At 45.1% G+C, this 26327-nt stretch overlaps 3 protein-coding genes and 1 pseudogene across 3 annotated transcripts in view; 2 read left to right on the top strand and 2 right to left on the bottom strand.

Moving 5' to 3' along the window:
* The window catches only part of LOC125944107 (uncharacterized), a 56504-nt gene extending 55356 nt beyond the window's left edge, over positions 1 to 1148 (top strand). Inside the window, exon 5 of the mRNA XM_049664053.1 lies at positions 990 to 1148. Within this exon, the coding sequence (XP_049520010.1) occupies positions 990 to 1148 (159 nt within the window). The remainder of the gene's footprint in view (positions 1 to 989) is intronic.
* The window catches only part of LOC119446583 (probable ATP-dependent RNA helicase DDX43), a 114406-nt gene that overhangs the window by 55782 nt on the left and 32297 nt on the right, over positions 1 to 26327 (bottom strand). The window lies entirely within an intron of this gene.
* LOC119466270 (probable ATP-dependent RNA helicase DDX43) overlaps positions 1 to 26327 on the bottom strand; it is a 91498-nt gene that overhangs the window by 56664 nt on the left and 8507 nt on the right. The gene's annotated exons all lie outside the window — the stretch shown is intronic.
* On the top strand, positions 1992 to 5324 carry LOC119446671 (probable ATP-dependent RNA helicase DDX43; annotated as a pseudogene).

The raw sequence follows: 26327 nt of genomic DNA, 5'->3' as shown, positions 1-26327 counted from the left end.
AACTGTACTTTAATATATATCTGTCTCACCTGTCTTATAGCACCAACTAGCTCAACTAGTCGCGTTATTGCAGCTAAATTAATAGATCCACCGTTACTACACATTCTGCGCTGTTTTTCCATCTGATGTTGTCAAATTGCCATGGCGAACATACCCGCTGCCGTAGTCCAGGTCGCGGCTTCGATCGTGGCCTTGGCGGCCGCAATTTATTGGGCGGCTAAATACAAACGCACCTCGTGTACTTAGATTTAGGTGCACGTTATAGAAAATAACCAGGCGGTCAAATTAACCCTCCCCCACTACGGCATTCTCATAATCAGACCGTGGTTTCGGCCCCATGCGCACGTAACACTGCAGAATATTTTTTTAGGCGCAAAACAGTTTAAAAAGTAAGAACGTTGCAATACAGCCCGTAAAACACTTGGCGAAATCGCAACATATTGATCGATCAAGCTCAGGAAAATCAAGGTTTCAAGTTTCCCGGGCAGCCGACGCCACATGAACGCCGGTACAGCCTGGCACAACTATGGTTTATATTATAGATGTATTTAGAACGCTACGGCCGCTTGCACGAGTCCACTTCACGTCTGCGCGCACAGTTACCTTTAACAACGGCCATTCGAATTGCGAACAGAACAGAAGGATGCACTTATTCTGGAACAGGCGTCCTCAAACGACACAACGAGAAAGCAAACAAAACAATTGCATCTGCGCGCCAATTGCAAAGTTCTGTGGCAACACTACTACTTGGCTGTGGCATGCATGTGAAGATCGAACACTATAAAAGCTGTTAACTGGGGTACATTCAAGTGCAAGTTCATGCACGGTCACAAGGTGAGAGGAAAACGCCGAAGGGCACACGTGAGGCGAAAGTTTCTCCAAGGTTACAAAGCATGCAAGCAAGCGCATCCATTCCGTGCTTGGGAGGTCATGCCACATTTCGACGACATATTTGTTTTAACAATAATTTCGCACACAAATACTTACAGGAAACTGTCATCCGTAGGTGCTGCGAAGAGGAAACGCAACCACAACGCGAGAGGGATGGGAGGCCCTGCTCTCCAGCTCGGAGGCGGCGGCCCAGAGAGCTGCCACACTCCAGGCCAGCCGCAGAGCACACGCCAGCGGACGGGCCCCGACCAACCTGAACACCGCTCGTCCTATATTTTTTACAATAAATGTTTTCTACTACTACTACGCGCAAAGGCTCACGACTGGTCGAATCGTGAGAAATGGTTGCTCGGTAGCTGGCACTCCAGTCAAGGTGTGAATCGACCTTGCTGCAGTCACGAGAACGACTCCCGCGGCAATACTCGGTCTCGAGAAGGAGGTTATGGTAGCCGTAAGAAAATCGGAAAGAAACCTCAGGTCAAATTATGTTTCTTTTCTTCTTTTTTTTTTTTTTTTTTTTTTTTTTTTTTCACTTCACGACATGCGCTGCGTCGCAGACGAGCATGCGAGCTGCGAAACGGCAAGTTCACCTATCGTACTCGTTGCAAAACAAACTGCCACATTTGTGAGCCAAAAAATGCAAATAAAATGTTGTAGCGCCGCCTATGTTAAGGAACTAAACTCATTTATTTCGTATAAATGTTTATATATAATTGGTAATGAAGTGTTGGTGGCGACGCGCACATCTGCAAGTGACAAGATTTTGGGAATTGATATGAAAGACGCCTCTCGGTTATCTACTATATAGGTTATGTTGTGTTGAAGTAGTCCGTTCGCTGCGTGATTACGTACATGTTACGTCAGAGGTGCTAACGAGTGTGATTAGACGGGCGGATGAATACCACTTTTTTTCCTTCGTGGCCTTTTGTCGGCTGACGTTGTATTATTCCACATTCATTTGTGCTCTTTCTACTTCGGCGGAAGCGTCCGGATTGTTTTCCTTGTTGAATCTTGCACGCCTATCGTTCTACACCTGTACACCTGAGGAGCGTAGCATCGCGATCGTTGTTCGTCCGAGAACGCTGTAATTAACCCCTGGTATGGACGCCGCTTCGAAGAATACGAGCAGCGTGGGCGCTACGTCCGGTCGGGGCCGTGGCCGTGGCCGTGGCCGGCTCCAAGCCGTTGAAGTTATCTCGGTGCCTGCCAAAGATGTTGCCAGTATCATTGGCAGAGGGTGTGATAGGATCCAAGATATTCAAGATTCCTCAGGAGCACGCATACGCGTCGAGACCAAGATCGAGCTACGGGGTTCTGAAGAGGCGCGTCGGAAGGCCCGTGAGCTAATCGACGCGATCATCCATCCGCCGGAAGAACCAGCATGCTCCAGCAAAATCGAAGAACCGCCGCCATTGCTCGACTGGGACAAGCTGCTTGCCAAGAGCGACGAAGCGGCGAAGAAGCGCTGGGCTTCTCTCGCACCGATAATTAAAAATCTTTACGTTGAACATCATCAAGTTGCGTCAGTGTCTGCAGAGGAGGCGGCGGCCTTCCGGGCAGCCAACAACAATATAGTTGTCAAGTACTTGGGCCCAGAACAACAGCCGCCACTAGACGTAGCAACTAACCCCGTGGCAACGTTCGAGCAGGCGTTTTCAAGCTATCCGGAAATCTTGGACGAAATCAAGAAAAACAAGTTCGCAAAGCCGTCTCCAATACAGAGCCAGGCCTGGCCAATCCTGCTTCAAGGTCAAGACCTCATTGGAATCGCACAGACAGGTACAGGGAAGACTCTGGCATTCCTGCTACCAGCCTTGATTCACATCGACAGGCAGCCTGTTCCGAGGGAGGAGAGGAAAGGTCCTTCGTGTCTGATTCTCGCTCCGACGCACGAGCTTGCCCAGCAGATTGAGCGGGAAGCAAAGAAATACCACTACCGAGGGATAAATGCGTTTGCGTCTACGGCGGTGGCAGTCGGCGAGAGCAGATACAGACCGTCAACCTTGGCGTGGAGATCGTCATCGCCACGCCCGGCCGCCTCAACGACCTCGTCATGAACAAGATCATCGACCTTAACTTTGTCACTTTCTTGGTCCTGGACGAGGCGGACCGCATGCTGGACATGGGCTTTGAGATCCAGATCCGGAAGGTGATGCTGGACATAAGGCCTGACCGGCAGACGGTCATGACAAGTGCCACCTGGCCAGAGGGTGTGCGTCGCCTTTCTCAGCGGTACATGACAAACCCATTCCAGGTGTTTGTCGGCTCCTTGGACCTCGCTGCAGTGCACACAGTGAGCCAGACAATCATCCTCTGCGAGGAAGAGAAAAAGAAGGAGCAACTTATGACTTTCTTCAAATCCATGCAGCCGGAAGACAAAGTGATCGTCTTTGTCGACAGGAAGGCCATGGTGGACCACCTGACAAGTGACTTTGTCCTGGCTGGCATCAACTGCGATTCCATCCACGGATCCAGAGAGCAGTGCGACCGTGAGCGAGCTCTCGAAGATCTACGGGATGGCAAAGTGCGCATCTTGATTGCTACCGACGTTGCCGCACGAGGGTTGGACATAAAAGATGTGACACACATATTCAACTATGACTTCCCTCTCAACGTGGAAGAGTATGTCCATCGCGTGGGTCGCACGGGTCGAGCTGGGCGTACAGGCACAGCCATCACGCTCATAACTCGTGAAAACTGGAGGCATGCTCACGAACTTATCCGTATCTTGGAGGAAGCCAGCCAAGATGTGCCAACTGAGCTCTACAATATGGCTCACCGGTATGATGCTTGGAAGGAACGCCGTGGCCAAGGTGGTGGTTTTCGGCGGGGAGGAGGCGGTGGCGGCAATCGCAAACGTTGAAGGAACAGTATCTGTGATATGCTGTATGACTGCTGGTATGACTATCGTTGTGTGGGAATGTCATCGAGCAACCGGGCAGACTCTTTCTTGTTATGCTTTATATTGTTTTTTTTGCAATGAAGTCCTTTTATAACTAATTGAGGAGCAAATGAACCGGTGATACACCCTGCATGTTGCATCTTTGCTTAGGCTGAGCACGTAGCCGAGAGAGCACTTTGCCCTCCACCTCTGGACATGTTCAACATAGCCTGCTGGCATTTGCACTTCCAGGTGCCACTTTGCATGTCCCTTGTGCTTTCTTAGTGCATTCAGGTTCTGGGTGCATGGAAGTGAAAAGAAAAAAAAAGAAAGCAGCTTTAAACGAAGGTAAGGGCTGTTCAATAGGCAATATTGGCTAAAAGTTGAGGCGCCTTGCGAAGCATGCTTGGCAAATTTATGTCGAGGTGCTGCGAGCCACAAGTATGCAGGCATCCATCGCATGGAATTAGTCTGGCGGCGAAATGTTGCAGGCTAGTGCGACAAAACTGCCTTCACAATAAGGCTTACTGCAAACGGTACAAAAGGAGTTGGGACAAGGGATCTTGTCCTGTCACCTTGTGTTATGTTTGCCCTAAGCTTTATTATGAATTAGCACCAACTAGCCTGTAAATGAATACATTCTGCAATACTAAAGGAGTATTTTTGCTTTCAGTTCCACTACAAAATCTGTTGATTTGGAAGAAAGTAGTTTTTTCATTTTTTTAAACGTAGCTATTGCTCCCATTGGGGACATGCTTTGAACTGTGTGACTAAATACATTTTGTTACTACACAATTATTGCCTGTTGCACCTGTTTCCTTCATTCAAAATGCACGTGCTGTACTTTTACTGCGCTGTTGCTAGTTGCCATGTTGTGCCGCCTCTGTGTGCATGCTTACATTTTTTTGGTGATAAATCTCCAATGGCTCCAGTTGCCATGACTCAGAAGCGTCGACGGGCTTTAAACATGTTGATGTTGTAGCTAGCTACATAAACAGGATCAGCATAAAAAATTATCGAAGAAGGTGAAATGGTTGTAGCTTTAATTACACATTTTTGTTGCCACACAGCTATGACCCTCCGGGAAAAAGCAATCAACAGTTGCACTTATGTTTGTAAAGTGAGGCGTGCTTTCTGCATATTGATCACTGTGACACAGACGTGTGCGAGCATGCTTGAGTACAGATCAAATCAAGGATCAAGGGTCATTAAATGCATGCTGTGTTCAAGCACTCTAGTTTGTTCTGGTTGGCGTCTGTTTCGTGCTTTGGTTCAGCTCTGGGAAAGTTCAATGCTTACTTCATGGAGAATCGAAAATGCCTGTTTAACATGGCTACAAGATCGTGCTCAGAGCATAATGGTAGGGACTTCCCCTCAAGTGGAAGCAATTTAAGAAGCCTCCCAATGTCCTTGCTACTGTGGGGCTCATGAAATTACGGTAACTGTGTGTTTTCTATGGTTATCTTACGGGTGGCCTTTTGTGTGCATCTCACGTCTTGTAATAAGTTAATGCAATTTTTGCCATACATCCGCAGCATTTATATTGAGCACTGCTGAGTCATGCAATTTTCCCTAGTAAAGGTTCAAGACAGTGGCGCACCGACGGGGGGGGATTTGGGGGTTGTAACCCCCCCCTGAGGCCAACCTATCCCCCCCTTTTGTTTAACCCATTTTCTTTCCTTGCGCATTTGAGTACTGCAACTAAGATGTAAGACGCGCAATCCTCTGCACACTCGCAAAAAGCGCATTTTTTGACAATTTCCCGTGAATAAATTGAAATTAGTGTTGTTTGGATGGTATTGGCAAACTGTCAACCCCCCCCTGGCAGAGATCCTGGGTGCGCTACTGGTTCAAGACCATGGACCTCACAAGAGCAGCTCTCTACAAATGTGGTAGCTGTGTAAACCTTGATGGACTTGTGGTATATTGTGTACCACATTAGAGCAGACATACTGTAGTGGGAAGTGGTAGTGCTAGTCCGAATTCCTCACTGAGCTTTTCACGTTCAGTTGTAGAGAGCTTGTGCTTTCTTTAACTGTTAAGCACCTCCTATAATTCCGTATAGGGTTGACACTTTTTGTCAACCCTATTCGTCCTGCAGTGGACCAAAAAACAATAGGCTGATGATGATGGCTTCTTGTGCTCCCCTTGGCGCATCAGTTACGGAGGATTGGCCAAGGATGTCTATATACCAATATCCAATATGCAGTGCCGCAGGTTGTGTATTCTGGCACATACCCAAGGGCACAAGCTAGTCTTTGGTGACTGGATATGGTGCCACCGTTTATTGTTTCAGATCGCCCATCTATCCAAAGGAGCTGAAGTAGGTAAATAAAGCTATTTCTTTACTTATAAAAAGATGGGCAGGACAATCAATGCTTGTAACTTAGTTACTAAGCACTTCTGTCGCGCTTCCATGGATGGTGCCAGGCTTCCCGTAAGAGACAAAAGACTTCTGTGTCTTCATAATGTTCTGAGAAACTGCTGGTTGTGGTGATCTAGAAACTAAGAGGAGACACTGAGTGGGGGAGGTTTACAGGCAACCATCTGCAAGGATATGAATTTCTTTTTGCACATCTTGCTGTACCGAAATGTCTCTGTACCTTTTTATGCCTTGCGAGAGTGAGGTGTGTTCACAGATGGAACTTTGTCTTTTTCCTCAGGTACAGACAGCAGTGCTTGTGAAATGTGAAGTGAAATATGTTGACATATCTGGCATATAGCTGAACAATTAACAAAAACATTTTTGCACTGAACAGCAGTTTTGAGCTAGGAAATAGGCCAGATGCGTTTTATTAAGCATTAGTTCGATAAGCATGTTGGTGCAGGCATTGCATAACAGCACACATAATAGGATGTCTTTAGAACAGCAGAAAACTGAGTAAGTTCATGTGGATTATTGGTATACACGGACAAAAGAATCTCCAGGAGGCCAACCACATGCCTGTTAACAAGTAAACGGTCACACACGTGCGGATAGAAAGGAAGACGCATACTTCTTGTGGTCATATTTTGTGCACCTTCCTTTCCGTGCGAGGATATCCTATGTGGGATAGAACTGATGAAATAATGAATTGAAGCTGCGGATTCTATTGTCGAGAACGGTCCTGAAAAAAATTCCTGCATTCTCATTTCCATTAGTTTAGGTTGGGGAAGAGAAAACATAAGCATCTTATTTACAGCAGCAAATTAAGCAAAGTATGACTTATTCTTCTTTTCTCTTTGCCCTTGGGCAAATGCGAAAGAGTCGCACATAGAAGCTGTGATGATTTATCTGTTCAGAGAAAGAGAAAGCACCATCAACAAGGAGAACGGAAACAGGCTAAGATGGAACATCACGTGACAATCTCGAAGCCTGGTCATAAAAATATATATAAAGGAAAGGCTCATGGGAAGTAGGCCCTTATCACATGTCAATCTCAAAGCCATGGTCACAAAAATATATGAAGGAAAGGCTCATGGGGAGTAGGCCCTTACCACGTGACGGGTAAGTAGCAGTTTCTAGCTACCAAGTGTGCGGAGAGTACAGGATAGAGTAGAGCATAGCATTTATGGCGAGGGTGAATTGTGACTAGGGAATCATCACACAGAAAGTGGATTTTCAAGGTGGCGAGCGCGCGTGGCTGTTCAGACCACATAGTTCAGACCGACCGGGTTGGGTTGTCTGGCTGCCCACGCCGCCAGGGAGGCGGAGCATTTCGCAATTTCACGGACATGACAACAAAACGCTATGAACTAGGTGCTGTGTGCACTTACCAGTCAGACCCAAATCCTGCACAATCTTCTTCCATAGCTCTTTCTTATAGTCAGCTTCCTTGTACCTTGGGTTACATTCGTTGTACAGGACCGGGTACCGCTTGATTGTGTCCAGCAGCATTTCCACAGAGAACACAGCTGGTTCAGACATGGTGGATACTATTTGCATTCTATATGTTGGATGTTTACATTCGTTCACCAGCGCTTCCGCCGTCTTGGGTTTCGATTGGCTGCGGCCAACTTTTCTGCGCGCAAGAAATCGGTCCGTGCGCGATGCGGCCAAGCGGCCGCGGATCCGCTTGCCCGCTCCGCCTTCGGTGTGCACGTGCCCCTTCCGGCAACCAGACAATGTTTTGAAAGGTCCCTCAACTTTGGAGGGCCTACTTCCCAAGAGTCGACATATGCAGATAGGGCCTGGAGAGAAGGCAAGGTATGGCATCAGAGGAGGTTGGCTTGCAGAGGCTAACTACCTGATGTCATTCTCCCTCCTAGTTCTTTTTTACAGCGAAGCTGTTCATGGCTATGGTTCCGTGCATTCTTGCTCTTCGTGTGCAAAAATGCGGGCCAATCCTGGCGATAGTGGAGAAGGAGTCCAAGCGCAATGGCACATACCACTCTGGGTTCTGGGTGGTGGGCTCAGGGACCTGTAACGCGCCCTTGAACTATTTTTGTCACACCAGGCACCCAAAGAGGTCCCAGGAATGTGGTTAAGAACAGAGGTTTTTAGAAAAATGTTTCTTACATTTGTTCCAAAAAGAACTATGACGGGATCTTAGCAAAGGCCGACCTATGTTGGCCATGTCTACATTTGCACCGCCCTCTCTTTGTTGGCATTCCAAGCGCTTCCGTATCTAGTTTCTATTACTTCCACTCTCCTGTGGTGGCGGTGCCGTCGGAAGGTCACGTGTGTCTAGTTTCCTCCGGGCAGCGATTCCGTCGTCCACGCGAATGTATATAAAAAGCCAGAAAGACAAGTTGCTGTTCTACATTTTGAATTTCACCTCTCTTCTGTCGTCGTAAAGGAGAGGCCATGTATAGTCCAGACTCCCGAGGAGCGATGCTCCTACAGAGAGCAACGTCCCACATGCGCTTGGTGTTTTGTACACGATCTTCATTGGTGGTGTTTGCTGGCCGCCAGCGCCGATTGCATCCTCGTCTCTGTTCCTGCCGTCGCTCTTCGTAGGCGTGTTGCTCCTTGGGAGTCTGGACTGCACGAGAATATGATGGAATTAATATAACAATGATATGAAATGTGTGTGTATACCTTTCATCACGATGACCACCGATCAAGACAATGCATGTGTTTGTACCTTTGTTCAAAATTCTGTGTCGTGTGCTAAACAGCTTCGCTGGTGATTCACCTTCACAGAGTGGAAAGGCTCACGATTTTTTCCTTCCTCCATGGCTGTCTAACTCTGCCGGACTACTTGGCGCAGTAACGCGTGTACAAGTAAATACAGTGACTCTGCAATTTAGCGCATGGATGGCACATGCATTGGATGCTGTTAATGTTGATGCTTTTCTGTTGGGCTTATCTTGTGCATCGTACCGTAGTATTTGAATAAAAGCTGGCACTGGATGTGATGCACGTGTACTGGGCACACACTTTCTTTGCTTCACAGGCATTTTCCTTGCACTGTTCATACTTTGTGCAAGGGCTATTAAGGAAATGTGAATCAACTGATAAAAAGAATGCGCCAGAAGTGAGAACAAACTCGATAAAGTTAGTTTAGAAGAACTTGTTGTTGGGCGAGTTGGTACGTATTAGCGAACATTGTCTAACTGCGCGAGCATTGTTCAACTGCACCCGTCCTTGTCCCATGCTGTCTCTGTGGTCCATTTTTTCGCGCAGTTAAACAATGTTCGATAAAGTTATCTTGTGGAGGGCCGTCTATTAGACACGTCTTGCATGTTCTGCTTGGAAAAGGATGGCGCTGCAGATAGCATGTGTCTGCTGCTACATATGACCTGCATGCTTTTTAGGATTGGGGAGGAGCCTTTAACAGTCATTCCAGTGGCACTGGAGTTTTCTAAGTGTTTTACAGAAGTCTTGTTTTTGTTTTTCCATCTCACGAGATTGAGATGTGGGATTTTCTGAATGCACATTGGAGCTCGTAGCTGCCATTTGCAGTGATTCAGTTTAATGTATGAAGGAGTGACGGAAGTATGGTTACATATTTTTTTCACAATCTTCTAATGCTTCTGCTACAAAGTTGTGAAACCATGCAAGTGGCTGTTTATTGGTGACTGAACAGAAGTCTGGTGTTTGCATTGAGATTTACACAAATGGAGCTCTTGAGAACATTCCTTTATTAGTGTGATCTATTGTGTTTGTTTGCGTCATGTAAAACTTCTAGAATGTGGCCATGTTGACCATGCAATGTGGGCACTTAATTACTGGGGATGTTAGTTCAGCTTTTTAGTATAGGTGTTGCAGTGAAAAAACTTTGGAGAGTCATTATTTGCTACCCCTCGTGGTTCCCTTGTAAGCTGCAGTGGTTATAATCATATCACTAAAAGCTGATAGAAAGCTGGCAGTTCTAGCAGGCAAGAAGCACTTCTCTTCTGTCAAGTGGACTCGGTACAGTGGGTGAGATTTGAGGATCACTGATGCACATTTTGTTCTCTCATTTTCTTTACATGTGTACGTTTGTCCACTGTTGGGGAAAACATATTTGTGACATACAAGCAAACACAACTTCTCTGTTCTGTCACACAATGTTTCTACTACTCATGGGAAAAAAGAATTGGCCACTATGATTCATTGGGAAGATACTATTTGTTAATAAAATGTGTCTGTAGGCCCTCAATTTGGGCTACTATGTACACTTGGAAACTAATGAAGTGTATTATTCAAGAGCAGGTGACTCTGTATGGGCCAAAGCTTTCCATTCCAAGTTCTGTTTTAGAGCGATAGGTTTTTGAGGCCTTTCTCTGAATCATATTAGTCATTTCTATTTTTTAACATAGCTGAAATCAGCAACAGGCTTTAAAAAATTCCTTCCTCCTCTGGGTTGATCTTAGGTCTTGGTAATGACATCTCGGTGTGACAGCCTCCTACACTGCACAGTTTAGGTAATCTGTTCAATAAGTACTCAATGCTGCATAAGTTGGAGCGCCAGGTATACATTATTCTTCCGGCAAAACTGCTGGCTCGATTTAGCCAATTCCACGGTGGCCAAGATGTCAGTGTTACCGTGAGCAACAGAGCATTCAGAGAACATTGAGAGTTCCTTGGCTGTTGCTATTACGTCGGTGGCAGTGGCCATTGTCAGGTCATTGTCAGGCAATTGTCAGCTTTTCCCTCACCATGGTGTTCAGTGAAACAAAACTCTACCCCCTCTACTGCCACTTAGATACGAACTCGTGTCCTTTTGGCAATGTGCAGTTTGGGTGCTACTGAGTGTTGTATAAATAGATGAACCAGGTGTGCATATTTTTTCTAGCTAAGCTGCTCGCTGATCTCCGCTCAAGTTTCTCATGGTGGTACCATTTTGCAAGGGGTTTAGTTAATACCATGTTTTCAAGCATTACTTACCCCCCAGTTTAGTCCACACTAAATCCGAAGTGGGTGTTGACTGAGGTGGCGCCATTCAAAAGATGTTCATTTCACCGCAATGCTATGCTAGCACCGTGTTTTCGCAGTAGCCATGACTGGCTTATGATAGATTGTGCCACTGTTCCACTGCAGTGGAATAAACATGTTCTGAGCAGATGACACACACTTAGCACTTATTGTGGGCAACACCGGTAAGTAATGCCTGAAAGCATGGTATTAACATGCAAAATGGTACTTCTATGCAAAGTATGAACAGAGAGCAACCAGCATTTAAGCAAGAATAATTGTGCACACCTCGCGCCCCGATTTTTACAACACTCAGTACGTCCCCTAAATACTGCATTATCATGCAGCTTTGACACTCGTTAAATTTCCCTGGGTTTTGCGAGCCACGCATACTCGGAGAGTGGTTTCGCCTGTGCCTGTATTTTAGAGACCATAGCAGGCAACAGTGTAGATAACAAGGTCAACATTGTGAAGAGCTGCAGGAATCACTGAAGTCTGATTATATTTTTTTCTTACTTGTACACAAGAGCAGATATGTCAGCTACCTTGCGGATTTTTCTAGAAGTCGTAACTGAGCAGTGCCTCTTGCAGAAGCAAAGCCATAGATACCTCATCACTAGAGGCCGGATGCATTAAAAAAGCGCGTTTTAGGTGCCAAAAATAGGCAGGCAAAACAACGTTTTAGGCCTCCAACGTCGTAAAAATAGGCACAATAAATTTTTACATAAATGCAAATAATTTCAAACGAAGACGTGCGCGACCTATATCTACGATAGGAAAACAAGAAATGTTATTGTCTACGATGGCACAAAGGCGCCAACAGTTGAACATAGCCATGTAATTGTCCCATAAAACTACTGAACTAATGACGATCAATTGGCTTAATTCAATAAGCACACTGCTCCTATTCATGTTCAATGGCCACTGTACTCGAGCGTCGCATATAGTGAAACATGCATAAAAGTGAATACCTGAAATCTGATTAAAAAAAGCAATACTTTATGTCTGCCAGACGCAGCTAAACAAGACACAACAAAAACAGACAAATAAAAAATGCAAGAGAGACTACGATTTATTAAGAAATTAGCATGTTCTTACATGAGGACTGTTGGGTACAACTCTTGGCAATTTTCTCATGTACAATTACATTATCCAAATTCTACAGGCAAGACCTCCCAACACTGCCAAATACACTTCTGCCCATTTGAAGTGCACATGTTTGAAGAAATCTGTTTGGAGAGCACGCGGAACGTAGTCTAAGAATCACTGTGAGGATTGTGGAAACAATAGCAAACTCCCACCATCTCCAGATTTTTGGATTCAAAATTGTGCCTCTTGTCACTGAGAATAATCTCATACGCTGAGAAGGAACGCCCGACGGTGGTGAACACCTTAAAAAGTAAATTACAAACAAAACAAAAGCCGCGTGCACATCACATTTTTCTTTTTTCTTTTGCTGTTCACACTAGCTCCTTTCCCCTGACGGCTCTCCGCGGTTTCGCCATAGAGAAAGGAAATTCCTTTCTCAATTCCTTTCTCTATGGTTTCGCATTCGCCAACCGGATGGATGGATGGATGAGGCTGAACCCTTTAAACCGGGCGGTGGCATACGCCACCTAGCCATGACTATTAACATATTTTGTACTTTGTGGTGGGTGAAATTTCACCCCTGCTTTGATTTTATCCACCAATCAGATAACCTCTGTTTGGTTATTTCTACCCGCTTAAAGTCTATTTTGCCTTCACTGTCCCTAAACCCCAATGCTTTGAAAAAATCAGCCCCGTTGCCTTGCACTGTAGGGTTAAGCCCTTTACAGAAAAGTATGAGGTGTTCAGCCGTTTCCTCTTCTTCTCCACATGCACAGCACAACGTGTCTATACCTTGGTACTTGACTCGGTACATCTTAGTCCGCAATACTCCCATCCTGGCTTCAAACAACAAAGAGCTTCCCCGAGAATTATCGTAGATATTTTCTTTGGCAATTTCTTGCTTGAAAGTTCGGTATGTTCCCAGTGCTGATTTCATCTGCATCCCTGTTTTCCACAGACCCCTCTCTGTTTCCTTAACCTTTTTCTTAACCGCTGTTTCCTGGTTTGCACCCCTCCTGCAGTCCAAATATTTGATTGACAGTTTTCTGGTCAGCTTCCTCCATTTTGTATCAACATTCCTCATGTACAAATAACTGAAAACTCTCCTTGCCCACCGCTTTTCTGCCATTTCTCTCAATCGCTCCTCAAATTCTATCTTGCTGCTGGCTTCCCTGCCCTCGAATGACGTCCATCCCATGTCACCCTGTACCCCTGATTTGGTGTATTTCCGTGTGCTCCCAGAGCCAGTCTACCTACCCCTCGCTGCTTAACTTCCAACCTTGCTCGAACCTCTGATCTCATGCACAGGACCGCATTGCCGAAAGTCAAACTAGGGACCATCACCCCTTACCAAATCCCTCTCACCACTTCGTACCTATTGTAATTCCACAATGCCCTATTTTTCATCACAGCTGCATTTCTGCTACCTTTAGCCGTCACATATTTTTCATGTTCCGTTAGGTACTCAGCCCCATTGTTTATCCACACTCCAAGATATTTGTACTTATCCACCACCTCCAGCGTAACCTCCTGTATCCTATGCTCGCTGCCCTGATTATCATTAAAAGTCATGACTGCCGATTTTTCTTTACTAAACTTCAAACCTAAGTTATCTCCCTCTTTACCACAGATGTCCATTAATCTCTGCAAGTCTTCCTTGCTGTCATCCGCATACATCAGTCCTGGTAATGACTGTTTAATCCATTCTCCTTGCTTGAAATAGGAAAGGTTGAAGCCAAGTCCGCTCCTCTCTAATTTTTTCTCTAATCCTTGTAAATACAGCATGAACAACAGAGGTGACAGAGGGCACCCCTGCCTAAGCCCCTGCTGTATCTCTATAGGCCCAGATATACCTTGTTTTCCCATTTTATAAGCACCTTGTTACTTTTATAGATATCTTTTAAAAGATTTCTTACTCCATCTTCCACCTCTAGAGTGCCCAGTATGTCCCACAAATCCTTTTGGATTACACTGTCATAGGCTCCCTTGATATCCAGAAAGGCAAGCCATAAGGGCCTGTGTTCCTTTTTTGCTATTTTAATACACTGTGTCAATGAGAACAGATTATCTTCTAACCTTCTTTGTTTCCGGAACCCATTTTGTAGTTCCCCCAGCACCTCCTCGCTCTCCACCCATGCCTGCAGTCTGTCCTTTATAATCTGCATCACCACCCTGTAAACCACTGACGTCACTGTTATCGGACGGTAGTTGTTTATGTCGGCTTTGTCCCCCTTTCCCTTATATATCATGCTCATCCTGCTCAGTCTCCACCCGTCGGGGGCTTTACCATCCATTATCATTTTGCTCACTGCCTCTCTTAATGCTTTCTTAGATTTTGGGCCCAATGTCTTTATCACCATAATTGGGATGCCATCAGGACCTGTCGACGTGCTACTAGGAACCCTCTTCTCTGCCCTTTCCCACTCGCTTTGTGCCAGTGGAGCCACTGCACTGACTAGTCCATCCTCACCTGATTGAGCACATGCTATGTTTCGTTCTTTAAATTTTTCTGTCATCATTGTTCTTATATGTTCCATTGCCTCATCTCCCTCTAGTCGAACACCTTGAGCTGTAACTATAAACCTCTGCTCTAGGCTAGTCTTATTACTCAAGGAGTTGAGATGTTTCCAAAATTTCTTCGCTGCTTTTCTATCCTTTTTGTTTACTTCTGACAACCATTGGCTCCCCTTTCTTCTGATCTTCTCATTGATCAAATGGGATGCTTACCTTCTACAGTTTAAAAAGTTATTCCATTTTCTGCCTACATCAGCTTCTGGTTCACCACTCTGCTTTGAATATCTGTGTTCCCTGGATGCTTCCTGACGTTTCTCTATGGCCTTCTTAACCTCCTCATCCCACCAGCTCTTGGGTTTACGTCTTCTGTTCCCTTTTGTCCTGACTCGTACCTTAGTAAGCTCTAGCTCAAATAGTCCTGTTAAATTTGCATATGTCCATTCTGTTTTTGTATCCTCTGAAATTACTTCCTCAATTTGCTGGGTTGCTATTTCAAGCTGCTTTTCCGAGTAAAATATCCCACCTGGTTGTTCATCTTGCCTCCTACCTACTTTCATTTCCCTTCTAAAACTCACCTTAATACGTTTGTGATCACTACCTAGACTTCTGGAGCCATATTCATCTATGCTCATTACATTTAGCCTATCGTGCATCCTATGTGACATTAGTGCATAATCTATCGTCGACTGCAGGCTCCCTACCTCCCATGTTATGTGCCCTTCACACTTCTCAGTACTGTTGCGTACAACTAAGTCATGCATTTCACACATATCCAGCATCATGTTGCCTGTTGAGTCTGTGTACCCGTTCATGTCTTCTATGTGTGCGTTCATATCTCCTAGTATAATAATCTCGCACCCTTCTCCTAGCTCATTAATGTCACTTGATATGCATTCCAGCATTTTTTTGTTTTCCTCTTTGGCATTTGCTCCTGTCCACAGGTATACAAAGCCAAGGAGTGTCTGCTCTCCTGCAACTTTCCCTTTTCGCCATAAATGCTCCTTGCATTCCTGTTTGACCCTTTGCCAGTTCATACTTTTATGAATGAATGCACCAATTCCACCCCCTTTTCTGCTGCCCTCTGTTCTATTGCAATATTCCCATGCATAGTCAGGGTTACAGGGAGGTTGCTCCATGTCCCTAAGATGTGTCTCCACAAACCCGTATACCATCAGCTTTTCTTGCCTTAGTTCCGCTCGCACAATATCAGCGCGGCGGCGTATGCTGGCCGGCGCGTCCCATTTCAATGCTACTAGCAGTTGTTTTCCGGGAGTTGGTTGAACTAAAGGACTAGGTTGAACCCCATAGAGTTCCGAAAAGTCAATGTTGCCCGGTTTACACGAATAACAGTCTCTAACTGCGCTCGAAAGCGAAACTTGCGGCTGAATAGTGTTCATATAGGTGCCAATATTGAAAATAGGCATTTATAGGCACTATAAAGAAACTATAAAAGCCCTTCTTAACCTCTAATTCATGCTCATATATCAAAGTGGGGCGATAGGAGCGCATTGAACAAAAAAGGCATTTGCCTAAAATCCGGTCTCTACTCATGATGATGATGATGATGATTTATTGGCATCCCCTTTGAAACGGGGCGGCGACGAATAGTCACCTAGCCTGCTCGATTTAATCAGGTATACTATACATGTTCTTTATCTAGCATTTTTGTATACCTCTCATTATTATGTTTCTTTTTCAAAAATTTACCTTATGCCGCTGCCTATGATTTTAAGAGATCAGGTCGTATCCATCTTTTCCCTGCTTTTTTTCCACCAGTACTCCAATCGTCTCTTGCTGATCTCTACGGCTGATCTGTTTATGTTTCCTTCCACTTTGAAACCAAGCGCTTCTGGGAGTTGCACGTTACCTACGGTTCTTGCTGGCTGGATCCCGTCGCATTCCATCAGGATGTGCTGAGTGGTTTCTGGATCTTTACTACAGCATGCACATGTCTCATCTAGTTCCGAATATTTGTTCCGATATGTTTTCGTCCTTAGGCAACCGGCTCGAGCCTCAAATAGCACTTGGCACTGCCCTTTGTGTTATCGTACAGATTTTCCCTTCCAATTTCTTTCTTCTCATTCTTGTAAATCTCCATTGTCCTTTTTGTTTCCATTCTTTGCATCCAATTCACGGTCTCCATTTCTCTCACTTTCTTTCTGATGACTCCTGGTTGTCTATTTGCAGTTTCGATTATCCTGTACTTGGTTGCCAACTTCCTTGACCTCTTCCTCCATTCTGTGTCTACGCTTTTCATGTAGAGATACTTGTGCACCTTTAGCTGCCCATTTATTTTCATCCAGGTTCCTGAGCCTTTCTTCAAAACTAATCTTGCTCTGTGCTTCTCTGACTTCAAAAGAGGCCCAACCCATATGTCACCCTGCACTGCCTCATTTGTGGTATTACCGTGGGCTCCCAAAGCCAACCGGCCCACTGATCTTTGGTTAACTTCCAAACCCGCCAATATATCCGATTTTAAGCATATAATGGCATTTGCGAATGTTAGCGCTGGCACCATTACTCCTTTCCAGATTCCACGCACCACCTCATACTTATTGTGGCCCCACAGTGCTCTGTGTTTCATTATTGCTGCATTCCGCTTCCCCTTTATTTTCAGATTATCTTGGTGGTTGTTTGAGTAATTCTTTCCTTCGTTTATGTGTACGCCGAGGTACTTATATTGCTTCACTATGGGTATTACTTGCTGTTGAATTGACACCACGAAGTTATTCGTGTGATCATTAAAGATCATAATTCCTGATTTCTCTGTGCTAAACTTAAGGCTGTCGCTGCATTCCCACAGATATTCGCAAGTATCTGTAAATCTTTTTTATTGTCCGCTAGTAGCACAATGTCGTCTGCGTACATCAGTCCGGGCACCTTCTGTTGCACCATTTGTCCATTACGCATGTAGGATAAATCAAAACCTAATTCGCTGTTTTCCAGTCGTCTTTCTATACCTTTGACGTAAAGCATGAACAACAATGGTGACAGAGGGCATCCTTGCTTCAATCCTTGGTGAATACCCACCATTTCATTTCCTTTTCAACCTTCCCATACCACTTGTACTTGGTTGTCTCTATATATCTCCCTCAGCAGCTCCACGAAATCGTCATCTATGCCTTCGTATTGAAGAATATCCCACAACAATTCCCTGTCTACGTTGTCATAAGCTCCTTTAATATCTAGAAATGCTATCCATAAAGGTCTTTTCTGGGCTACTGAAATCTCTATGCACTGAGTTAGTACAAACATATTGTCTTCTAAGCGTCTGCCTGGCCTGAACCCATTCTGTAGTTCCCCCAATACATCGTTTTTCTCCACCCACTTCGACAGTTCTAATTTTATGGCTTGCATTGCCATTCTATATATATCACCGACGTTACTGTAACTGGCCTGTACGAGCTCGTCTTATCCTCATCTCCTTTGCCTTTGTAGATGAGATTCATCTTGCTTTCACGCCATCCAACGGGAATTTTCTTTGTTATAATCACTTGCTCTATGGCATTAGTCAGCAGTGCCTTGCTTTTTGGACCGAGGTTTTTGATTAGCTGTATTGGGATTTCATCGGGTCCTGCTGCCGTGTTGTTAGGGACATTTTCTGCTGCCTTTTTCCAATAAAAGCTTTCTATGCCAAATTTTGATCTCTCTGGCCTCTCTGCTGTTGCTGGATCTGTTGTCTGAACTGCGCTTTTTCTCGTGCCGAAGTTATCCCTAATAACGTCTGTGATGTACCGCATCGCATCATCTCCTTCGTAGATGTTACCGTCTTCATCCCTTATAGCCGTTTGCGAGTTTTTATTTGGAGCTCCGAGTGCTTTTATATGGTTCCAGAATCTTTTTGGAGCGCTTTTGTCTCTTTTGTGAATGTTATGCACCTAACGTTCACTTGCGCATTTAATTTTCTCTTGCACGAGCTCACTCACAACCCTTTTCTTTTCTCGGTATGTATTCCATCTAAGGAGCACCTCTTCTTCTTGTAATCCCAACTTTTTGGCTTCTCGATGAGCCCTAGATGCCTCTTTACGCTCTTCTATAGCTTGTTTTATTTCCTTGTTCCACCACTTACGTGGTTTCCTCTTGCCAATCCAACAATTGTTTTGCCATGTTCGCCTTATTTCATGCTGCATAACGTCCACCAGTTCCTTATACTCCCAGACTGCTGTAGGGAAATCCTCAATTTTCTTCTCTATGTTGTTTGCGATCTCTGTTATTTGCTCGTCATTCATTTTTAAAAATTCTGAGGCTATTGGTTCATGTTCTGCGCTAGTATCTCGCCAAAAATTTATTGCTAAACGTCTGTGATCGCTTCCCAGGCTATATTTTCCATTTTCGTCTATTATCATTTGGTCTAGTTGTTCGTAGACCATTTCTGAGACTAAGGCGCAGTCGATACATGACTGCCTGTTTCCGCATTGCCACGTTACCTGTCCATGACACTTATTCTCCCTGTTAACTACTATAAGGTTCTGTTCATCACGCAGATCCAGCCCTAGAGAGCCGTTGTAATCAGTATATCCGTCTAAATCGTCGATGTGTGCGTTCATATCTCCCACTAATATCACCTGGCCCGATTTACTGAACTCATTAATATCGCTTCTAATGCAATCAACCAATTCCTTATTTTTTTCTCTGCTATCACTACCTGTCCAATGGTAAGCTACTCCCAGCCACGTCTTTTTACCTTGCCATGTGCCACTAATCCATAAATGCTCTTTACATGTCTCGTTTACCCTTTGCCACTTCAGACCTCGCCTAATTAGTACGCCTACGCCTCCGCCTTTCCTTGACCCGGTCATTCTGTTGCACCCTTCCCATACAAAGTTGTCAATAACAGGCGGCTGCTCCAAATCTCTTAGATGCGTTTCGGTCAAGGCATACACGCTAATCGCTTCATCATTCAGCTGCGTTTGAATTTCCAGCCATTTTTCCTGCTTGCGACCACCCTGCATGTTAATGTAGCAAATTTTACCTTCTCTATTCTTATCCTTTCTGCGTCTTTTTCTGACTCCTGGTCGTCTAATTCTGCCCTTTACTGTTGTTTCGCTACGTTCAATACTTAATCCTGCTTCCTGATTGCCTGGGGCCCGCCTAAAAAAGCTACAGCTCGTGCTGCGAATCGACGTCCGACCGGTGTTGCTACCCTTTCGCTAAAATGTATCCTGTCAACCACAAAAGCGCCTTCGCGGCCTGCTCGGTGCACTTCTCGGTTGATGTCAATGACCGTAAAATTCATTGCTTTAGCTAGAGTCCAAATTTCCCTGTTTACTGCAAGAATTGCCCTTTCAATTTCATAGCCCTGCCTTTCAACCTCTGGCACCGTGCACACCGCGATTTGCACTTCCTTTGAAACATTCCGCAGGTCGGTGACCCCTTTGGCTATTTGCTTTGTGATCCCTCCTCCTCGTCCCTGCAGTACATCAATCACTCCGCCCATTATCACCACTAGGTGTCTCTCCTCCATTGTGTCCCACATGCGTTCCTTGGCCTTCGCTATCACCTCTCTAATCGGCTTTCCCGGAAGCACGCTAACCTGGACTCGTTCGCCTGCACCTACCCTCTCTGTTATCGCCGGTTCTACTCTACGCATGTTGGAATCCCCAACAAAGACTACTCGACGCTTTTCTTCCCCCTCACCGCCGAAAGCTGCCCCCGAGGTCACAATGCCCTCCCCTCCTGTCTTATCCTTGCCCTTGCCTTTGTTCTCTTCCGCGGCTGCGTCAGTGGTATCCCCCTCGTGACTATCACTGACGGTTCCGGGTTCGGCTGTCTCTGCACTCGCATCGGAGCCAGCTCCATTCACGGTGCTCGCCTCGATGGGTTCACCATTGCTTTGCTGAATGGTGGCCCTCAGCTGCATCTCTACGTTAACTAGCTTTTCTTCTACCACCTCCCTCTGTTTCTGCTCACTTTTAAGTTCCTTCTCAAGCTTTCCAACGTACCCGCTTAGGTGTAGGATGAGGTGATAAATACGTTAGAAAAAAATAATAAAAAAGAAAAATAATCAACAAATAATACATCAAACAACAAATGTAGAGGCGATGATGTGATAAAAGGCATGAAGGATAAAGAAAAATCTAAAGAAAAATAACACGAGATGTAAAGATGAAGTCGACGAAAACTATAAACGTGGCTATGAAAAGCATAAAAACATGGTAAAAAAGGTAGCGCTGAGGCGTTGTTTCAGTGTAAAACCAACGATAAAAAAAATATATATCGCAAAATTTGAACGCCAAGAAGGATTTCTACAAGGCACATTCCAGAAAATTAACTTCTTCTGGCAACAACGAGAGAGACGGCGTGCTGATACACTTGTCGCCTGTTTTTATTATGTAAAAAGCTTCAACAATCTCCCTTTATCCTTTTAATGACAATGGGGGCACGTGTTCAGGATCATGAGTGAAATATATGCTGCTTGCTATCCCAGAAATAAACAGTTGGCAGTTCTGCGCTCGTGGTGTCGTGTGTGTTTTCCTTCTTGTGTCTTCGTTTTCTTGCGCAGTTTATAAACGTCTAAAAGCTATGAACCAACTAGCCCACCAGAACGTCCTACTCCACTATAATGTCCGCGAAACCAGTCAAGGGCCGACTTGCTGGTTCGAGGAGACAGCATCTTCAGCCCGCATGCATTCCAAATGGTTTCCTCTACCACAGCTCATAAAGCACTGCACAAATTGGAAATTTGGCTTTCGTTGGCTGACTATCGTAACAAATTCCGAAGTTTATATTACTTTGCTTTCCTGCATGTCAACATTCAAATTTGTTATTCAACTTTGCCACCAAAGTTATCAATAATTTGTTGTAAGCCACTTTAATAGTTACTCAATAGCCCAATAACTGCAACAAGCAGGCTTGAAAGCCCTTTCGATTATGCCTTAACTGACCCACTCGTGACACTACCCCCCACTTTCAGAATATGATTACTGATGAAGTGTCATTTTTCGAGCAAAAAAAAAAAAAAAAAAAAAAAAAGGTAAAAAAGAACATCGTTCCATGCATACCTAACATTTTACATCCAACATACAACTTGTACTATACAAAAAATATATTTAGCAGAACACTACGTACACGTCTATATATATATGTATACATCACCAAAACCCTCCAACTTAACTACAGAATGATCCTAAAATAAACGGTACTTGAAATATCATATGCAGCACAAACGCCACGAACAGTCTGTTCGTACTCTACATCCGTGATTAGTACACGTACTCGTGCCACTGAAAAAAAAAAAAAAAAAAAAAAAAAAAAACATATCTTGCGCAAATTACGCGCTCAAGACTACAAGAATATTCGCGCTTATTGCAAAGTACTTCCACGCTCTAAATGACACTCCAAATGCTGCCGTGTTCTAAATTACACGCGCGGGACACGCACCAGCGGTTTGCTCCTTTGTGTCGCGCAAGACACGCTTTAAAGGAACGGTACAAACACTTTATAACAGGTAAGGTTACACAACGGCTCCTTCAAATACAGCCGCCTTACTCTAAAAAAAAAAAAAAAAAAAAAAAAAAACAAAAAAAAGAAAAAAAAAAAAAAAAAATCTCGCGAACACTTCCGTAAAGTGCATTCATACTCAAGCCCGACAGGATTCACAGATGGATTGACGTTGCAAGCGTCTCTCACCCAAAAAGAAGCCTACCCGTGAAAGAAAGAACGACATACCAAGAAAACAACGTTTCAAAAGTTTATGCGCGCGCACACCAGCTCTTTTAGAATATCGGAATTCGGGGTGCCGTACCGGCTGGCTCTCCTGTGCCATGCCTAGCACACCTTGAGGAGCATAATTGCCCCCTTGCTTTTGTCCACCCACGCCCCGAACGGGCCTTTTTTTTCTTCCTCACCTGGCGGCTCGGACGCGCTCTTACTGGAAACATTCCAAAGTACAAACACGCCTTTCGAAATCCTTGACTGCGCTCCCCACAGGGTTTAGCGCCTTTTGTTTTATTCAGCTGCGTTGCCTTCTCTGCCGCATTATACGGACTCTGCGACACCGCTGCTTTCTCCTAGCACGCCTTCTGGTGCAAATTTCCGAACCTTCCGCTCGGACCTCGTGATGACCGGCATGCATATTGTCGGTCACGATTGCCACCTCCAACGCACAGTCTGAATGATTAGCGGGTGAATCATTGCTACCTTCACTGGCGGAGAGCCCCAAACACCTCAGGACAGTGCCGGTATTTTCTCCTGCGCAACGCAGCTCGCACACCTGGGAGCCAGGGGCGTAGCCAGGAGGGGGGGGGGGGGGGGGGGGGGCTTCAGGCCCCCCCCCCCCTCCCGTTTTAAATTTTTTCGTGCTGGCATGCACCGCCGACCAAAACAACCACCGGCGCCGGGAATCATTCTGGATTTTGTCTACAATGTCTTTTTCACAGTCGAGAAGACATTTTGGCACGAACATTGCCAACTCGGACTGGATTTCGTGGCAACGCCCAAGCACCTGGAGTCACATAACGCAAGGAGCCCCTTCCGAGCACAAATTTTCAAGGGCTTTTCGATAGCGAGCGGGCGCGTTGCGACAACTCGCAGCGGCCGCGGAATCTACGGAGCGCATGGATTTCAATTCTGAAACTTCATGGGTATAAAGTTCTCATAAACTTTTGACGCAAAAGGTGCACTGGCATTTCCAAAGACGTGTTTTAGATTTTCAATTCTGGAACTTATAGGTTTAATGTTCTTATAAACTTGGGCCAACATGCGCGCACTGGAGCCCTCGTGTCCAAGCCGTTCCAGAAATGGAAGCACGCGCTCGCAATCTTCCACACACACGAAAATGCAAAATATCACCGTGGCTGTCAGCTGGCAGCTGATAATTTTCTCCAAACATTTTCAGGAAACGCGCTCTATGTGATCGATCAGCTGGACCAGGGCAAGCAAAGTAAAATTAGAGAAAACGGAAGAAAGTTAACCGCCTATTATTGAGGCAGTTCTTTTTTGCGGGCGACAAGGTCTGGCTCTCCGTGGCCATAGGGACAGTGGTCCTATGGATTTGAACAAATCCCCCGTTGAAAATAGAGCGCTTCAGAGCGCTTCTTCGCATGCGAGCCGATTGTGGAGATACCTATCTGAAGAACCATTTGGAAAGTTGCCCCAGTAATGCCTCGTATTTAAGCCCAGATGTACAAAAACAAATTATAGAAATTTGTGATGAAATTATCAAAGAAATCCTAGATGCAAAAGTAAACGCTGAAGGCTGCTTCTCCATACTTGCTGACGAAACGACGGATATTGCTGCAATCGAACAGCTTACTGTTTGTGCAAAGAGGTGTGTTTTTGGTAGCACCGGAATAGATGCCCTCTTTCATTGCGACGGCAGGTTTTATGTAAATGTGTACAAACTGCTGGAGATTCTAGTCACCCTTTCTGCGACCACTGCCAGCGCAGAGAGAACGTTTTTTAACATGAGATTACTAAAAAACTACTTGCGCTCTACAATGTCTGAGGAACGCATGGTTAGGCTGGCGCTTCTATGCGCCCACAGTGACGTCGGCATCAACGTGTCTGAAGTCATCGACCGCTTCGCTAAACTTCCCCGCCGAGTGAAGTAATTGTCCTTTAGATATCGAAGCAGCAAAAATCAATGCAAGTAAAAAGCTCTGTTCCTGCAGGTTCATAATCTCGTAATTATGAAAACGCATGACTGTTCATTAGCTTTTAAAACTGCAGAAATTTTGGCCGTTTATTCTAACAGTTAGCATCTTGATCAAAATTACGAGGACACCAACAACCAATTTCGACCGACCTTGCTCATTCAAAGCCCGGCCCACGCGGCGTTTCCCAACAAACACACTCGGATATTAGGTAGTTCAACTTGCCGCATCATCTGTGGCTTTCGTTAAGCCTTTTCTTTCCTTTTCAGCTACCTGCTTTTACTTCTTTTTTGAACCGAAGCAATACCCTCCTTTAATTTTGGGTGCATAATATTTGTTGCCGCTCTGCAGGCAGTTAAATTACACATTTTCGTACTGATTTCTGCCTTATTCCTCTATTATTCCACCCATATGGTGCTGTCGCGACCGCCGCATGGCCCAAGTACATATCACGATTTCTGCGATCGTAGTTTTGTTCTTGCCTGGATCGCCTGTCTTTCCATGCGTAAAGTTTACTATCTGTGACTGCGCAACGTGTTTATTTGTCTTGTTTGACGCATTATATACAGTGACGTTTGCTTAAATACGTAGATTTATTGGAGACTTATACGTACATTTAAACATACTGTTGCGATGTTTTGGGTATACAAGCAGAGAACTTTGTTCCCAGCGGCACTTTTTTGCCCTTTATCATGTTTTATCTTCGCATTTGTATATTCCATTCTATCTTCGCATTTCTAATGTACATTTTGCAGAACTCCTGCTTTCTATTTGTACTCACTGTTGCGACTATAATTTCGGTGCAATTACTCACAATACGCGACCGGTAACAGCTGCTACTGCGCAATCCATTGCAACGAAGGACAGCGTCATTGAGGTTTTTTTTTTTTTTCTCTGGCCGTTGCACGTGTACAAACATGTAAACAAGGTTCTTGAATGACAAAGATTCATCAAAATAATTGTCCTCAACATTTTCTTTTCATGGCCCTTGCGTTTTTCATATCAGCTGCATGCACTGCTTTGCTGGTTTCGAACTGATATAGTTCTAAAGTTCGTGTGATATTTTCTTTACCTATTAAATACACAAAAAAAATGCGGAAGCATTGATATCAATTATTTCTGCCACAATTTTTGGGACAAACGAATATATTCTGTTATGAAAAAAATACATATTTTACTTGACAGTGCTTTGCGTTTAATAATTCGTTTGCAGCATCTAATATACAATGGCATTGTCAATGCAGTTATTATTCATGTATTTGATCCCTCGACAAATGCTATAAGAAGGAGGCCGCGCCGCAAGGTGAGCCCCCCCCCCCCCCCCCCCCCCCCGAACAAAATTTCTGGCTACGCCACTGCTGGGAGCTGTCCACAAGTGCACTGCCCTGCCCGCATTGTGCTTTAGAGCACTTTTTTGACCGATTCAGCTCTACACTGGTGCTCTTGCCTAACGAGTTTGTGTCACTTCGGACTATTTCTGCAAGGGCTACCTTCGCGACGTACTCCCAAGATAACTGTGCCGAATCGTCCACAGCTGGCCTAGCTGCTTCTCTAGTATTCCATTGGCACAGTATCTCATCGCGCTCAATCCGGTCCCCATCAACGGGTGCCTCAACAACTACGCCACGGTCTACGGACCTGGCCTCACCTGAGAACGTACATTGAGGCTCACAAAGATTAGCCTCTCTTCCTACCATCGGCAGAACCATGCGTGCGACTTCTTCGCACTTTCCGTGCGCGACTTCTACGGGCGCCTGACATTTTTGCTGCTCCTCCTGTACTTCTAGGTGCTCGTTGCTGGCCCTCCTCTCGTTGCCGCTTTGAATAAGCTGAATCCTTAATAGTAAGAACCGTATTTCGCGCTCTCCAGCTCCCTTCGCCGCCACTCGCTCTTTCTCCTTTTTCTTTCGGGCCACCGCCCACTCTTCTCGGGCCTGCCCCTGCTGTTGCGTAATCCATGCCCTCAACTCGGCGCCCTCTAGACCTAACTGTTTGCCTTGTTCTATCCACTTTTCGAACTCCATTCCCTCCCAAATTT

The sequence above is a fragment of the Dermacentor silvarum genome, chromosome 1 (genome assembly GCF_013339745.2).
Source record: "Dermacentor silvarum isolate Dsil-2018 chromosome 1, BIME_Dsil_1.4, whole genome shotgun sequence".
Taxonomy (NCBI): Eukaryota; Metazoa; Arthropoda; class Arachnida; order Ixodida; family Ixodidae; genus Dermacentor; species Dermacentor silvarum.
The sequence above is the reverse complement of the archived record's forward strand: the minus strand, read 5'-3'. Positions and strand labels throughout refer to the sequence as shown.